The following is a 17,217-nucleotide window of genomic DNA, read 5'->3' as shown; positions in this document are numbered from 1 at the left end:
ATATTGAGTTGGCCCACCCTTTGCAGCTATAACAGCTTCAACTCTTCTGGGAAGGCAACTCTTCTGTCCACAAGGTTTAGTAGGGTGTCTATGGGAATGTTTGACCATTCCTCCAGAAGAGCATATGTGAGGTCAGGCACTGATGTAGACCAGAAGGCCCAGTTCGCAGTCTCCACTTCTTGTCTTAATATGCTGACGCCTTAGGAGTTCCCTTCATGCCGCGTACACACGACCGGACTTTCTGGCAGACTAGGTCCGATGGTCTTCATGACGGAACTTTTGACGGAGTTCCGAACAAACGGACTTGGCCACACACGAACGGACTGAGTCCGTTAGTTTTGAACGTGATGACGTAAGACGGGACTAAAAAAAGGAAGTTCAATAGCTTCCCTTACGTCGTATTTGGTCCGTCGGACCAGCACACAGATGAACGGTTTTCCCGATAGGAATTGAGTCCGTCAGACAGATTTGAATCATGTTCTATTTCTAGGTCCGTCTGATTTTTTTCTTAACGAAAAATGATCGGATTAGCTCACACACGATCGGATTCCGTCGGACCTAGTCTCACTGGAACATAATTTGGAGCATAATATGGAACATCACTGGAACTAAGGGGCCAAGTCCAAACACAAAAAAAAAAAAACACAACCTCACGCTATAATCCCCTCTCCACCAAATGATTTGGACCAGTGCACAAAGCAAGGTCCAAAAAGACAGGGATGAGCGAGTTTGGAGTGGAGGAACCTGACCTCAACCCGATAGAACACCTTTGGGATGAATTAGAGCGGAGACTACAAGCCAGGCCTTCTCGTTCAACATCAGTGCCTGACCTCACAAATGCGCATCTGGAAGAATGGTTAAACATTCCCATAGACACACTCCTAAACCTTGTGGACGGCCTTCCCAGAAGAGTTGAAGCTGTTATAGCTGGAAAGGGCGGAGCCAACTCAATATTGAACCCTACGGACTAAGACTGGGATGACATTAAAGTTCATGTGCGTGTAAAAGACAGTCGTCCCAATACTTTTGGTAATATAGTGTATATTAAATATATAACATGACCTCTTATCTCTAGATTACCCCCACCTGCATTATTTTATTTTACCTATATTATGGCTCATTACCATGAGGATTGGCTAATAGACATGTGCAAAAGGAAAAAATTTGTTTAGTTTCGTTTCATTTTAATTCGTTAGTTCATTAATTTCGTTTAGTTATATTCGTTAACTTCCTTAAATTCGTTTTCGGATTTCGTTTAGTTTTCTACCGAATTCGAAAAATCGGCCACATTCGAAAATATTTCCACCGGATTCGAAATGATTTCAACATGATTCGACATTATTTCAACCGCATTCGAAAATATTTTGTGACCCGACTTTAGGGCCATGTGTCTCGGGGTCACTTGGTTCTAGAAACTCCAAATTTGGATATGTTGTAGTGCTAGTACTATTGTGTCTGCATACCAAATTTGGGGTTTCTAGCTATAAGTGACCCCGAGATATGTGGCCCCAAAATCGGGTCGCAAAATGTTATTAGTTATTAGAGCAGAGAATAACATTTTGCGACCCGATTTTGGGGCCACATATCTCGGGGTCACTTATAGCTAGAAACCCCAAATTTGGTATGCAAACACAATAGTACTAGCACTACAATATATCCAAATTTGGAGTTTCTAGCGCCAAGTAACCCCAAGATACATGGCCCTAAAGTCGGGTCACAAAATATTTTCGAATGCAGTTGAAATAATGTCGAATCATGTTGAAATAATTTCGAATGCGGTTGAAATCATTTCAAATCATGACGAATTCATTTGTTATATTTATTTCGTATTCGTTGTAATTTGTTATTTTTTTATTCGGACATTCGGATGCATCCGAATGTCCGAAAGATGCAAAATTCGGCCGAATTTCGATTCGTTACGAAACGAATTTCACAAGCCTATTGGCTAATGATCAACCATCAACCCCCAACAGGCCATGTTTGCAGGTTTTCCTTTATATTGCACCGGTGCTTTAAATCAGAGTAAATGGCTTGGTATTTTGTACAGAGAAATTCCCAAAACACGGCCTGTTGTGGGTACTTGAGGATAGGGTTGAGAACCACTGGTGTACACCACCTACTGGAAGGGTGGACAGATCTTCTAAAATGAACGGGTGACTCCTGAGACGTGACATATTTAGAAAAAACACATTTGTTGCACATTCTGGACAAAGGGATTCCATCTCTGAGGACTCAAGACAAAGAGCAAACCTTCAGCGGTGCAGAGGAATTGGGTGTTCCACTGGGGACAATAATACAGAGCTGGGCTAAAAGTAACATCAACCCTCATATTAACACACAGTAATGTACTCAGCCAACACAACTGGACTGCTTGGCTACGTTTGTCGTAAAGAACTTCTCAACCCGCCACAGTCAGGAGTCAGGCTCGGGGGCCAGCCCAGTAGCTTTAGCAGTAGAGACGCCCCCACTGACCAGCAGGATAAGTATGGAAGCAGGTCACCCTGGCAGATGACACGGGTTCACCTGAGGTGTGGAGTCTAAGTACTAACTGGTGTTCACCAGAGCTTCCAATAATGGAGATGGGCTTTTCTGTGGGTTAGTACCAGGTCGCAGTCCTTTAGGATTTCCCCATCAGGAGGTGAGCATGTCGGGGTCCAGTAGCAGATATAGAAGGTAGAGATAGGCAGAAGAGTAGTCAGTAAACAAGCCAAAAGTCAGCAACCAGTGGTTGCAGGTTGGGATCAAGCAGAAGCATAGTTGAGGAACAAACCAAAGGTTGGTAATGAGTGGTTGCTGGTGGGGATCAAGCAGAAACATAGTTGAGGAACAAGCCAAAGGTTGGTAATGAGTGGTTGCCGGTGGGGATCAAGCAGAAGCATAGTTGAGGAACAAGCCAAAGGTTGGTAATGAGTGGTTGCAGGTGGGGATCAAGCAGAAGCATAGTTGAGGAACAAGCCAAAGGTTGGTAATGAGTGGTTGCTGGTGGGGATCAAGCAGAAGCATAGTTGAGGAACAAGCCAAAGGTTGGTAATGAGTGGTTGCAGGTTGGGATCAAGCAGAAGCATAGTTGAGGAACAAGCCAAAGGTTGGTAATGAGTGGTTGCAGGTTGGGATCAAGCAGAAGCATAGTTGAGGAACAAGCCAAAGGTTGGTAATGAGTGGTTGCTAGTGGGGATCAAGCAGAAGCGTAATCGAAGAACAAGCCAGAGGCCGGTGTTCTGCCAAAATCTGTCCCCCCATCGGATTGTGTCCGCCCCGTACTGTGCGGGCGCAGCACGGAGGAAAGGGAGACTCCGAAGGTCTCTGAGGATGAATGGTGCCTGTGCACTTGCTAGTACCTTCTGCCCTGAGTCCAGGTGCAAGACCCAGATTGCAAGTGGACATATGGTAGCACTTAGTAACAGGGCCCCTTGTGGGCTTGCTTTGCTTGCCACACTTCAGGCATGGCCTTGCTTGGCAATTTTTTATTCTAACTCTACTTGGATGGTGGGGCTTGAACCTGGACTGAGGCGCCGTTCATCTTTGGAGACCTTTGGCGTCTCCTTGTCCTCCGTACTGCGCAAGTGCAGTACAGGGCGGACACTATCCGACGGGGGACAGTATTCGACACAACACCGACAACGTGTGCTAGCGAAGATACAGACATCAGCAGGAGAGACAAGAGTGAGATATCGGCTGGGGAAGAACACAACAATCTGCCAAACAGGAAGTGAAAAGGCGTGGCTTAAATCAGGAAGTTCATGGGAGGAGAAAAGAGTTCAAGGTTTAACGGAAAAAAAAAATAGCGTCTACAAAATAGGGAATAGATTTATGCAATTTTTTTAGTTTTTACTAGTAATTGCAGTGATCAGCGATTTTTATCGGGACTGGGACATTGCGGTGAACAAATCGGACACGTTTGACACTATTTTGTGACCAGCGACATTTATACAGCGATCAGAGCTAGAAATAACCACTGATTACTGTATGAATGTCACTGGCAGGGAAGGGGTTAACACAAGGGGCGTCGGGAAGGGTGGTGGGGGGGGGGGCTGGAGCCCAGAATGGGTCCCCGAAAAGCCCCGGGTGTCAGGCTTGCACAATTTAATCGTTAGCCCCGAAAGGGGGCCGATCCGATCCCGAGTGCCGCCGAGTGCGGCCAAGTCACGTAGCAGGTCCCGCCTTTTGGAGCCTGCAGCACCTATGATGGACGTCCCACTGGTCCAATGGACGTCCAGGCTCCAGAAGGTCGGGAATTACAATAGGCCACATCGATCCCCGCTCGGTGCTTTTTTTTTCCCCCGAATTTTCTATTGCCGGTGTTTCATCAGATCTGGCGACCTGTCAGAATTTGTAATGGAAGTGACGTTTTGTCGCCATCTTGCTACACCTCGCACTCCTCCACAGTAAGGATACACCGAGAAAGGAGCAAGGGGACATCTTGTTACACCCACCGGAGTTTTGCATTTCACTGTTTTTTTTTTTAACAGTAAACTGAGATTAAAAGGTGAAATACAGTATTTAGAAAAATCAGACGGACTGTTCAGATGTTGGATTATAAAATGTTTTGTTTACATTTCAGCTGTCAGTGGAGAAGCCCGCTGACAGCGGAAGACTCATCGGTTGTTAAGGACACGGGCCGGCTTCCAAGACCGCTGCTTAACAACCAGATATTCTTCACACAGAATTGGGATCGGCAGGGGTGGACTGACCATTCGGCCCCTCGGGGCACTGCCCGGAGGGCCCTGGGCCACTAGGGGGCCCCATCAGGGTTGTCAACCTCAGTAAAACCAGGGACAGTATGAAAAAATCTGTTTTTTTTTTTTTTTTTACATCTGTCTCTGAAACGTCCCTTACTGACATCCTTTTGGTCTAAAAATCCTGAGATTGTAGCTGCCCCGCCTCTCCAGTACCTTCTCAGCCAATAGAAACAGGTCTGTGTGTACTGTGTGATTGTATACCGTGTGTGTGTATACTGTGTGGCCCCATAATCTCTGATTGCCTGGGGCCCCATAATCTTCTATTGCCCGGGGGCCCCATGAGTTGTCAGTCTGCCCCTGGGGATCGGTCTATTGTATTTCGACCAAGCCGAATTCAAATCATTCTAAAAAAAAAACTTGCAATTCATTAGAAAATTTATAAACAAAACAAAATTTAACGAATTCCAAAAAGAACTTAGTAGCATAAAAAATCCATACAAAAAACAAAACAAATATTTCATGTCTACTTGTCAAAGGGGACTTTCCGATAAGCCCCTTGTCTGCAGACACATCCAGAACCACAGTCCAGGGTTTGTGGGGAAGAGGCCTTTGTTCCCATCAACATGAAGGGGGGTGGCAGAGCCATTTAAAGCAAAAAAAAAAAATAAAAACAATAAAAAATAAATAAATAAAAAAGACTATAAAAGCAAAAAATAAATAAAAAAATCTTGTCATCTCCCCAAGGACAAAAAGAAGTGACACCAAAGATCGCTCAGGTCCTCCAAGGGCATAGAGCCGAGTAGGGACCACCTTGCCCTCACTTAACTTCTTGCCTAGCCATCAGCAGTATCAAATCGGTTTCCAAGCTTACTGACGGCTGGGGTTGCCACCCGGACAGTCCGGGTTTTCAATCATGTGTTGGGGTTTTAGGCCCCCTGAAACCCCGCAGACACAATATTCAGAATAGACTGTGGCTCTCCAAGTAACTAAGTGTATAGGTGTGCACATGGGCCCATACACGGGCAAGAGAGGAGAGAGGGCTTGATCTGCTCATCCTCCTCCTCCCGCCCCTACCCCACTGTCTGCCCTCCTACACTCCAATCCCCGGCGTTCTGTGCCTCAGGAAAGGGATGCATGGGCTGGAAAATTTGAAGCTCAGCAACCGGCAGATACATGGTGGATGAAAGGTGGCGATGCCTGAGCCTCCATCCTCGGGTGAGTGAGCTCACCATCAAAATGTCTGTCTCTGAAGTCTCCTCCCCTCCCTCCCTTCTCTCTCCTGCCTCCAAGCAAGTGAGTACACTAAGGTAAGGAGGACTCAGATGTACGGGGGGGCGGGCGCTGTGTGGACTTTGATGTAAGGGGGAGCTTTGGGAACCTTAATTTCGAGGGGGGGGGGGGGTGCTGGGAACTCTGATGTAAGTGGGAAGTTTGGTGAGCAGAAACCCCCTTACATCAGAGTTCCCCCTTTTACATCAGAGTCTACCTAAAAATAAAAATTTGCTGTGTTCTGCTAAAGTGTTCGGGTTTGGCTTGACAAAAAAGGTGTAAACCCTACCGACGGCTCCGGTAAGCTCGGAAACGACCCAGAAGCGACAGGAGGGGCAGGGAGAAGCACCCCTCTTGCCGTCTATAAAAGTGATCACTTTTTATCTGAAATCCGGTGTTCTGGCAGATAGTGTCCTGCCATCATATATAGCATCCGCCCCGTACTGCGCATGCGCAGTACGGGGCAGAAGAAGCTTCGGAAAATCTCCGAAGCTGAACGGCGCCTGCGCCGTAAGTGGAGGTGGTAGCCCCACCATCAAAGCGGACATAGGGTTCGGAAAATTAGAGGGCCCCCCGCGGGCGAGCTTCGCTCGGCACGCTTCGGGCTCGGCCTCGCTGCGCTCGGCTCTTTTTTTATTCCTACTCTATGTCCACTTGGATGGTGGGGATAGAACCTGGACTCACGGCGCAGGCACCGTTCATTCCTCGGCTATTTTCGGAATCTGTGTGTCATGGTTATGCAGTGATCTTCCTGTTTGCTTACCTCCTCTCATGTCTTCAGCCTAAGAGGCCAGCCACTTCCACCTGGGGTTTTTTATAACCTCTCCTCTAAGCATGGCTCCACCCCAGGCCCTATCAGGGAGCCCTATATTAACCTGTGCACTGCAGGCCATCAGTGCTGATCAACCATTGTGTATTCCTTTGTGTGTTAGCTTCCTGTTTCCTGCCGTGTACTCTGCTACTGTTTTCCGTTACCGACTTTGGCGTGTCCTTGACTATCCTTGTTTGCCTGTGATCCTGACCTTTTGGCGTGTCCCTGACTATTCCTGTCTGCTTGTGGCCCCGACCTTGGCTTTGTCCCTCACCATCCCTATCCTCCTGTTGCCTACTGTGGGTGCGAGCTGGGGGACCCTGGGGGTCGCAACCTGGAGTCAGTTGCAGCCAAGTCCATCCTCACCACAAGAGGCGCTGGTGAACACCTGCTGGCTCTTAGACTCCGCGCCCCAAGGAATCTTATGCTCCAACCCCAGTGGGATCTGTCCCCCGTCTGCAGCAGTCAGCCATAGGGCCCACAACCTTGCGGTGCACTCCTGATCCCTACGGTGTGCACCTGTCCCCTCGCCTCAAGGTGACCTGACACTGTGTTGCTGTGTACTGCGCATGCGCAGTACACAGCGGACACTATCTGATGGGGGACCTTATATGATGGGACACCGGCCACCCCATTGAAAAAAATAAAAATAAATAAAAAGATACCGGGGGATGTGGCAGCTAGCTGCTGCCACAATCCCGGGATTTTACGTCAAAGTAATGCTGTATATTTATAGTTAAGTGGTGGGCAAGTGGGTAATCAAGGAGGGCTCCCAGTCTTTTTTTTTGGTTGGTGATCGGGAGCTTGGCGTGGGACGGGCTCCTGGTCATGTGACCACCATGACTGACAATCTCGGGAGCTTGGCGTGGGACGGGCTCCTGGTCATGTGACCACCATGACTGACAATCTCGGGAGCTTGGCGTGGGACGGGCTCCTGGTCATGTGACCACCATGACTGACAATCTCGGGAGCTTGGCGTGGGACGGGCTCCTGGTCATGTGACCACCATGACTGACAATCTCGGGAGCTTGGCGTGGGACGGGCCCCTGGTCATGTGACCACCATGACTGACAATCTACTGCTATTCTCAGTTTCTTCTGAAGAGCAAGGGAGAACTTTTTTACGTTGTATTGTTTTTTTGTAGTGTACCAGCAAGTTTGTGGCCGGTTGCAGCCCACGTTGTGTGGCTTGTTATGATATGTATTGTATAAAACAAAATAAAAATAATAAAAAAATAAATAAAAAATAAAAGTAGTAGTATTTTGCAGCTCATCTCTATGCAATAGGAATACACTAAAAGTCACTTAATCTCTGTTATAGCTGGTCCACAATTTCCTTAATGAACAGGACTCCCAAGATTACATGATTTTACGATAACACATTCTTGAACTTGACAGTCTCAGACTACACTGCAGGAGGGACTCATGAACCAATAGCAACCTAGCAACCCCCCACACCCCGTTCCTCTCTTGTAGAAAAGAAAGCCAAACAGATTTGCAAACTTTGTAACCTTTATTTTCTGATGAAGAGTTTCTTATATTATTATAAATATCAATGTGTGCACCAAGGTTTGCTTCTTCCAGACCTCTATGATTCATGGAGAAGACATTTCCCGGACTGGGGGCTCTAATACACCTCAAGGCTTATGTGGGTTCTCCGATGCTTGGAGAGACTGGACTTATCTGTAAAACATTTCCCGCACTCGGGACAAGAATACGGCTTCTCCCCCGTGTGACATCTCTGATGTATGTCCAGCGAAAGTTTATGACGAAAACATTTCCCGCAGTCAGGACAGGAATGCGGCTTCTCTCCCGTGTGCAGCCTCTGATGTCTGGAAAGATTGGACTTCTGTGAAAAACCCTTCCCACACTCTGGGCAGGAATACGGCTTCTCCCCCGTGTGAAGTTTTCGATGTCTGACCAGGTCTGATTTCCTTGGGTAACATTTGCCGCACTCGGGGCAGGAATACAGGTTCTCTCCTGTGTGGCACCTCTGATGTACAGCAAGATAGGCCTCCTGCGAAAAGCATTTCCCGCACTCGGGGCAGGGATACCGTTTCCCCACCGTGTGAGTTTTTTGGTGTACGAGAAGGTCCGATTTCCTTGGATAGCATTTCCCACACTCAGGACAGGAATACAGCTTCTCGCCTGTGTGGCCCGTCTGATGTACAGAGAATTGGCACTTCTGGGAAAAGCATTTACCGCACTCAGGACAGGAATACGGCTTCTCGCCCGTGTGAGATCTCTGATGCCTGTAAAGATGGGACCTCCGCGAAAAACATTTCCCGCACTCAGGACAGGAATACGGCTTTTCCCCCGTGTGAGACCTCTGATGTGTAGAAAAGTCTGATTTCCATGAGAAACATTTCCCGCACTCAGGGCAGGAGAACGGCTTCTCCCCCGTGTGAAACCTATGATGTATGACAAGTTCTGATTTTCGTGAAAAACTTTTCCCGCACTCAGGGCAGGAATACGGCTTCTCCCCCGTGTGAGATCTCTGATGTATGACAAGCGCTGATTTCCACAGGAAACTAATTCCGCACTCGAGGCAGGGATAAGGCTTTTCAACTGTGTGGCTCTTTTGATGCCTGACAAGGTCTGATTTCCGTGGATAACATTTCCCACACTCAGAACAGGAGAATTTCTCTTCCTCTTGAATCCCGGCACCATCCCCCCCAGTACGAGGTTGCTTGGAGTCGGAGGGACTCCATGGTCTATCCACACTGTGAAGTCCACCATCCATAGAGGAGATCATTGTCTTTTCTCCTCCACAATCTCCCGTGATGTCCTCATCTCCCATTCTACAACCTGGAGATAAAGTGAGGAGATCCTTCGAGGGTTTCTCCATGGCGTGTCCTGGAAAAATAGAAAAACATCATCAATAGATATGAGAGGGTTAGTTCACTTCCATCAAGATCCCATCTGGATCAGGTAGATATGAGTGAGGAGATGTTCTCTGTGGAGGCCCCAACCAGCCGGGGCTCTTCTCCTCTTCAGTCATAGGGCCTGATCTGGATCAGGTAGATATGAGTGAGGAGATGTTCTCTGTGGAGGCCCCAACCAGCCGGGGCTCTTCTCCTCTTCAGTCATAGGGCCTGATCTGGATCAGGTAGATATGAGTGAGGAGATGTTCTCTGTGGAGCTCCCAACCAGCCGGGACTCTTCTCCTCTTCAGTCATAGGGCCTGATCTGGATCAGGTAGATATGAGTGAGGAGATGTTCTCTGTGGAGGCCCCAACCAGCCGGGGCTCTTCTCTTCAGTCATAGGGCCTGATCTGGATCAGGTAGATATGAGAGAGGAGATGTTCTCTGTGGAGGTCCCAACCAGCCGGGACTCTTCTCCTCTTCAGTCATAGGACCTGATCTGGATCAGGTAGATATGAGTGAGGAGATGTTCTCTGTGGATGCCACAGCTGCCAGCAAAGGTTTGGTCTAAACTTACGTTTGTATGCTCATCCCTACTCTGGACCAATCAGTGAGCAGTAACAGAGCAGAGATAAGAGAAGAGAATGTTATGGCTCACCTGTGCTGATCTCTGTAGGAGTGTCCTCCTCTATGAATGTCCTCGTCATTCCATCCTCCTCCATAGACTGCTGATCATCCCTCACATACCTCTCTTCTTCTTCTTCACCCTCAACTTTCATGATAATCAGATCTTCAACCTGAACCAACAAAATGTCTCCACATGTCAGACTGTTCAATCACTTTATGTTCCCGACCCTCAACTCCACCTACCTGATGATGGTGGGGGATGGTGTGACCTTCCTGTGTGGGATCCCGGGAATACAGAGGACGGGGACATCTCTCTGGTGGGTTCCTGGTATTATGTGGCCCCATCATGAAATCCTTATACAGATCCGCGTTTCCTTCAAAAAACTCCTTCATCGCCCTATACTGCTCATCCGCCATTTTACACTCTTCTTGAGCATCAACTTTAGGATCTCTCAGGTTTCCACTCTGAATATATAATAAAAATGACATCAATGGTAACAATGCAGATAATGTACAGATCCTAATGATAGTATCAGTGATTGTTCCTCATCTACCTGATGATGGTGGGGGATGGTGTGATCTTCCTGTGTGGAATCCCGGGAATACAGAGGACGGGGACATCTCTCTGGTGGGTTCCCATTACTGGATCCATCTGTAGGAAACACACACACTGACTGAATACATTGTTTCTATGTGTTTATCAGATGATGGGGGATCTAGGTGGAGCCTCCGTACTGCTCTCTCCTTTACAATAAAGTCTCCTCTTACCCGGTGATGTGAGGGGCGGCTGATTGTCCATCATGACGTCCTTGTAGAGATCCTTGTGTCCTTCTAAATACTCCCACTCCTCCATGGAGAAATAGACAGTGACATCCTGACACCTTATAGGAACCTGACACACACAATGATACAGTCACCATCCAGACACATCCCTTGTCTGTTACTGGATAATGTCCCAGAATTCCCAGAATCCTCCTCACCTCTCCTGTCAGCAGCTCCATCATCTTCTTGGTGACTTCTAGAATCTTCTCCATGTTGTGTCTCTCAGGTTTTAGGGAGTCACATGGAGGCACTGTGATGGTCATATGATCACCGGACTTCACAAGAGGAAATCTCTGTATTGGGGAACCAATAGGAACATCATGTTAGAATCCCAGAATCCTCCTCACCTCTTCGGTCAGGTCTGTGTTTTATTAATAGAGATAAGAGTGATGTCATGTGACCTCCCAGAATCCTCCTCACCTCTCCGGTCAGGTCTGTGTTTTATTAATAGAGATAAGAGTGATGTCATGTGACCTCCCAGAATCCTCCTCACCTCTCCAGTCAGGTCTGTGTTTTATTAATAGAGATAAGAGTGATGTCATGTGACCTCCCAGAATCCTCCTCACCTCTCCGGTCAGGTCTGTGTTTTATTAATAGAGATAAGAGTGATGTCATGTGACCTCCCAGAATCCTCCTCACCTCTCCGGTCAGGTCTGTGTTTTATTAATAGAGATAAGAGTGATGTCATGTGACCTCCCAGAATCCTCCTCACCTCTCCGGTCAGGTCTGTGTTTTATTAATAGAGATAAGAGTGATGTCATGTGACCTCCCAGAATCCTCCTCACCTCTCCGGTCAGCAGGTAGATGATCTCCAGGGTGAGGTTTAGTATCTTCTCAGTCATGTGACTCCGGTCCTCCTCCATCCTCAGTGATGTGGTCATGTGATCTATACAGGTTTACCTATAGACAGATATCAGAAAATTATCAGGAGGATATATGGGGAGTTATTGTGAGGGTTGATGTTACTTTCAGCAGTTCCTGGCTCTGTACTTGTCAGGGCCGGGCTCAGCCCTTCCTTCTCTGAGCTGGACGCTCAGCTATCGGCTATTTGCCAGCTCCTATCTCTCTCCACATTTACGCAGCTGTTGTTGATTCTGTTCCTCAGTCCTGCCTACTTAAAGCTGTCTAGCTCACTTGATCTCTGCCTTCGCTTTGGTCTCGTCACAAGAAACCATCTCCTGCGGTTCTGTTTAAATGCTGGCTTTGCTGACATCCCTTCTGGCTCCTTATCCTGCACGATCTGGGTACTGAACTCTGGCTTGGCCGATTACCCCATCTGGGTACTGAACTCTGGCTTGGCCGATTACCCCATCTGGGTACTGAACTCTGGCTTGGCCGATTACCCCATCTGGGTACTGAACTCTGGCTTGGCCGATTACCCCATCTGGGTACTGAACTCTGGCTTGGCCGATTACCAGATCTGGGTACTGAACTCTGGCTTGGCCGATTACCCCATCTGGGTACTGAACTCGGGCTTGGCCGATTACCCGATCTGGGTACTGAACTCGGGCTTGGCCGATTACCCCATCTGGGTACTGAACTCTGGCTTGGCCGATTACCAGATCTGGGTACTGAACTCTGGCTTGGCCGATTACCCCATCTGGGTACTGAACTCTGGCTTGGCCGATTACCAGATCTGGGTACTGAACTCTGGCTTGGCCGATTACCCCATCTGGGTACTGAACTCTGGCTATGCTTTGACTATGCTTACTCTATTTACCTTTTCATTTTTATTAATAAACAAGTGTGATTTTAAATGTACTTCTGTCTCAGTCTGATTCCTGACAGTATATGTCCAGAATATGAGAACACACGTAGTCTGCAGACCTTGGAGTTTGTGGTTTTTGTTGGGCCCAAGGAGCCTAACGTAGCTTATAATGTAGCCTACCTGTAGGTACAGTGAATATCCCCTAACCATGTTTAGGATACAGTCACGAGTTCTGCAGCCGGTGACACCGCCGGTGTGCTCTGGGATGGAGGGCACAAACAGTGTTCCCTCCATAGCCACGATCGTGACTCCCATGCACATACGCGGTGGTGAAGTCATCACGGCTCAGCCTTTCAAACGACTGGAGCCCAGAAGAAAGACCAGGTGAAGAACGAATATCCCTGGCAAATGTGACAGCCCACCATTGGAGAGACCTTTTCACAGGTAAGTCTGCCATAATGTGCTAGGGTGAGGTGTCATTAACTTGTGGGGGGGGGGGGGGGTTACTTTTTTTTTTTTTTTTCAGACTTCACTACTGATTTAACCACTTCAATACCGGGCACTTAAACACCTTCCTGCCCAGACCAATTTTGAGCTTTCAGCGCTGTCGCACTTTGAATGACAATTGCGCGGTCATGCTACACTGTACCCAAATGAAATTTTTATCATTTTTTTCCCCACAAATAGAGCTTTCTTTTGGTGGTATTTGATCACCTCTACGGTTTTTATTTTTTGCGCTACAAATAAAAAAATACCGAAAATTTTGAAAAAAAAAAATGTTTTTTTTTGTTTCAGTTTCAAAACTTTGTAAATAAGTACGTTTTCTCCTTCACTGATGGGCACTGATAAGGCGGCGCTGATGGGCACCAATGATGTGGCACCAATGAAGTGGCACTGATGAGGTGGCACTGATGGACACTGATATGTGGCACTGATAGGCGGCACTGATAGGCGACACTGATAGGCGACACGGATGGACACTGATAGGTGGCACAAATTGGCACTGATAGCTGGCACGGATTGGCATGGATGGGCGGCACGGATGGGCAGCACAGATGGGCATGGATAGGCGGCACAGATGGGCATGGATAGGCGGCACAGATGGGCATGGGTGGGCACTCATAGGCGGCACAGGTGGGCACTCATAGGCGGCATTGGTGTTATACTGTACTAATGGATGCCAATCTGTGCCAAACAATAATGCATGCCAATCAGTGCTGCCCATTGTGGGCACTGATTGGCATCCATTATGGGCACTGATTGGCATCCATTGTGCTGACTGGCATCCCTGGTGGTCTAGGGAGGATTACCTTTTCCCTGGTGGTCTGGTGGCGTCCCTGGTGGTCCAGTGTGGGCATCCTCGGGGGGGCTGTGCTGATAATCGATCAGCACAGACCCCCCCCTGTCAGAGGAGCAGCCGATCGTCTCTCCTCTACTCGCGTCTGACAGACGCGAGTGAGGAAAAGCCGATCACCGGCTCTTCCCATTTACACTGTGATCAGCCGTGATTGGACGGGGCTGATCACATGGTAAAGAGTCTCCGTCGGAGACTCTTTACCGAGATCGTAGTTGCCGGGTGTCAGACTGACACCCCGCAACAACGATCGCCGCGATGTACGCCCTCGGGGGCGCGCAGCGGCTCATAATCCTGATCACGTCATATGACGTCCGATCAGGATTATGAAACCACTTTGCCACCGTCAATTCCCTATAGGGCGGGCGGCAAGTGGTTAATGGAAAGGTTCATATGTTTAATTGCGAGCCCATAGGTTCTAAGTGATGAAAATACTCGTGCGTTAAATGCAGACCCAAAGGCTTACGGAAGACGGAAGGGCCAAGCAAGAAAAAGAAAAACCACATAAAAAACTGAAACCAGGAGCCACCAAAGAGTTCAAAATAACGTGTTGGCCACCTAGAGTTGCCACTAAGGATGTGCTCAGGCGTGTCCGCATGCTCCACGTGCAGAGCCCGCCAGGAAGTCGGCGCAGCGCTGCGCTAATCACAGGCAGCGGGACTTTCCCCCGATGCGCGGCTGCAGAGATCGGGCAATGTCTCACTGCCTGTCATTCGCGCGGCGCTGCGCCGACTTCCCTGGCGGGTTCTGCACGTGGAGCATGCGAACACGCCTGAGCACATCCCTAGTTGCCACCTCATCCCTTTGAACCCAAACAAATATGAATTAGACGGGTACTGAGGCTGATTTAATGCAGATAAGGCACCAAGTGAGTTTAATTACCCCCTTTATCAGCTACAGAACCCGTGTAATTCATATGTGTTCAGGTTTAAAGGGATGAGGTGGCAACCATAGTTGTAACTGCACTGTAATCCCTTTATATTGTAAAGTGCTGTGCAAACTGTTGGTGCTATATAAATCCTGTATAATAATAATAATACACACACACACAGAGAGGCAACTACAGATATAGGCGTAGTCGTGTCTGCTGGCAATAAAAGAGGACCCAACCGGTGTAAATAGAAAATAAGATCTTATTACCTCCTCTGCTGCCAGTTCCAGCGACGTCTCCTCTCTACTTCCTCCTGACTCACCTCTCACCCCTCACCCGGGGAAACTTGTTATTTATACCTGACATCACTTCCTGTCTACCATAGAGACTTCCTGTCTGGGTAGAAGTGAGATCACCACCTTGTGGAGATCAGAGGAACTGCAGCCCAGAGAAACGTCTCGTAATGTGAACACGGCCTTGTGGACTATATATCCTTATAGATGGGGGTCATCTCCACTCCCACCAAGGGGGGGGGGGGGGGGGGGAGAGAAATACTGCCTAGTCTATGTGACAAGCTGAGTCGATTAATTGTACAATGTTCTTTGCTCTGCCCCAATAACAGGAAGGTGACTAGGGTTGCCACCTCATCCCTTTAAACCCCAACACATATGAATTACACAGGTTCTGTGCAGGGGCGTAACTATAGGGGGTGCAGAAGTCGTGACTGCAACTGGGCCCTGTGATGCAGGGGGCCCATGCAGCCCCCTCTACATATGGCCGGCAGCAGCATAGGCAGCTAGGGGTACCAGTGCACCATGCACACGGGTGGCTGGAGGTGGAGGGTGACTAGCAGAGCTTCACACTCGACTATCGCACTGGCTGCTCTTTAGTTGTGCATTCCCCGCATGACCTGTGTCCTCGGCCGGCTCCTCAGAGTACCCCTCTCCTGCTCCATGCATTGCCGCTCAGTCCGATGTCTGTTCTCCCCAGCCAGAGTCCCGCCCCCCCCCGAGTCCGGCCCACACTGCACTGCATACTTCTCCCGGGTAAACAAACTTTAAGCACACAGATGCAGTGCAGCCCTATGAGAGCCCCCCGGAGGACACTGCAGGCTTGTCTGCCAGCCCCCCTCCTCCCCCGTCATACACAGATGATGAAAGGTCTTTCTGGGAGATATGCTGATCACCCGTCCAGCACACTGGATGGAGCCCAGGCCAACATTGATGAGTGCGCGGCCTGCAGCTTTGTCATGGTGAGTGAGAAGACCCCATCCCCCACACACTATTACATACCCCCTCCATCTCCCCCTGGGGACAGGGACCCCTTCTCACATGGGGACAGGGACCCCCACCTCCCCTGGGGACAGGGATCCCTTCTCACCTGGGGGCAGTAACTTCATCTGCCCTGGAGAAAGGGACCTCATCTCTTCTGGGGACGGGGACCCCATCCTGCCTAGGGACAGTCCCCCAATGGGGCAAAAAAACTACTGATACCAGTGGTGGAACTACAGGGCTCACAAAGGTCATACCTATGACCACGCCCTGGAGTTCCACCGCCGGACTCGGAGGTAAGGGCCCTGGCTGGGGTTCAGGGGGGCCCTTTATGGTTTCTTGCATCGGGGCCCTGAAGGTTCTAGTTACACCACTGGTTCTGTGGCTAATTAATTGAAGGTAAGGCACCAAGTGAGTTTAATTACCACCATAATCAGCCTCAGAACCTGTGTAATTAATATGTGTTCGGGTTTAAAGGGATGAGGTGGCAACGATAGGGAGGACCCTTTTCTTCACATATTTCACCAAGATCTACAAGACATCATGAAACCCTCATTGAAATATGATATGCAATATGATATACAGTATATTATATATAGTGACCTCTTATCACTAGATTACCCCCACCTGTATTATGGCACTTTATCTTTATTATGGGTGATTATCATGAGGATCGGCTTGTGATCGGCCATCATGTAGACCACGGCCATGTGTACACCACCTACTGAAAAGGTGGACAGATCAAAGCAAACCTTCAGCAGAGCAGACAAATTGGGACGTTCCACTTGGGACAATAATACAGAGCCGGGGCTAAAAGTAACATCAACCCTCAAATTAACACACAATAATGTAATCAGCAACAACGACTGGACTGCTTGGCTGTGATTGTGGAAGCTATCTTCTCAATCATTTCCATACATACTACATGCTGTCCATGAGGC

The 17,217-nt window shown here is 48.5% G+C and overlaps 2 protein-coding genes across 3 annotated transcripts in view; both read right to left on the bottom strand.

Moving 5' to 3' along the window:
* The window catches only part of LOC143955452 (uncharacterized), a 233,242-nt gene that overhangs the window by 12,066 nt on the left and 203,959 nt on the right, over window positions 1-17,217 (bottom strand). The window contains exons 10-12 of the mRNA XM_077465496.1: window positions 10,494-10,712; window positions 10,282-10,420; window positions 8,389-9,614 (exon numbers count right to left, since the gene is read on the bottom strand). Of these exons, the coding sequence (XP_077321622.1) occupies window positions 8,389-9,614; window positions 10,282-10,420; window positions 10,494-10,712 (1,584 nt within the window). The remainder of the gene's footprint in view (window positions 1-8,388; window positions 9,615-10,281; window positions 10,421-10,493; window positions 10,713-17,217) is intronic.
* On the bottom strand, window positions 10,790-15,343 carry LOC143955985 (uncharacterized). 2 transcript variants are annotated; one of them, XM_077466110.1, is made up of 3 exons: window positions 15,275-15,343; window positions 11,858-11,972; window positions 10,790-11,365 (listed from the first exon to the last, which is right to left on the bottom strand). In XM_077466110.1, exons 2-3 carry the CDS (start codon window positions 11,951-11,953, stop codon window positions 11,015-11,017), a joined length of 447 nt encoding a protein of 148 aa, XP_077322236.1. In that variant the 5' UTR covers window positions 11,954-11,972; window positions 15,275-15,343; the 3' UTR covers window positions 10,790-11,014. The 2 variants fall into 2 exon arrangements, with proteins under 2 accessions (XP_077322236.1, XP_077322237.1); XM_077466111.1 differs by lacking the exon at window positions 15,275-15,343 and adding an exon at window positions 14,091-14,221.

The sequence above is a fragment of the Lithobates pipiens genome, unplaced genomic scaffold, assembly GCF_037356315.1.
Source record: "Lithobates pipiens isolate NorthernLeopardFrog02 unplaced genomic scaffold, aLitPip1_a1.2 Scaffold_35, whole genome shotgun sequence".
Lineage (NCBI taxonomy): Eukaryota > Metazoa > Chordata > Amphibia > Anura > Ranidae > Lithobates > Lithobates pipiens.
Note: the sequence above shows the minus strand (reverse complement) of the source record. Positions and strands in the feature narration are given on the sequence as shown.

Excerpts from the sequence above, each read along its gene's own strand:
- LOC143955985 (XM_077466110.1), bottom strand. The coding sequence starts at position 11,953 with ATGACCACATCACTGAGGATGGAGGAGGACCGGAGTCACATGACTGAG. Across the intron at positions 11,366-11,857 it reads TCTACCTGCTGACCGGAGAG|AGATTTCCTCTTGTGAAGTC; the intron begins GTGAGGAGGATT and ends TCCCCAATACAG.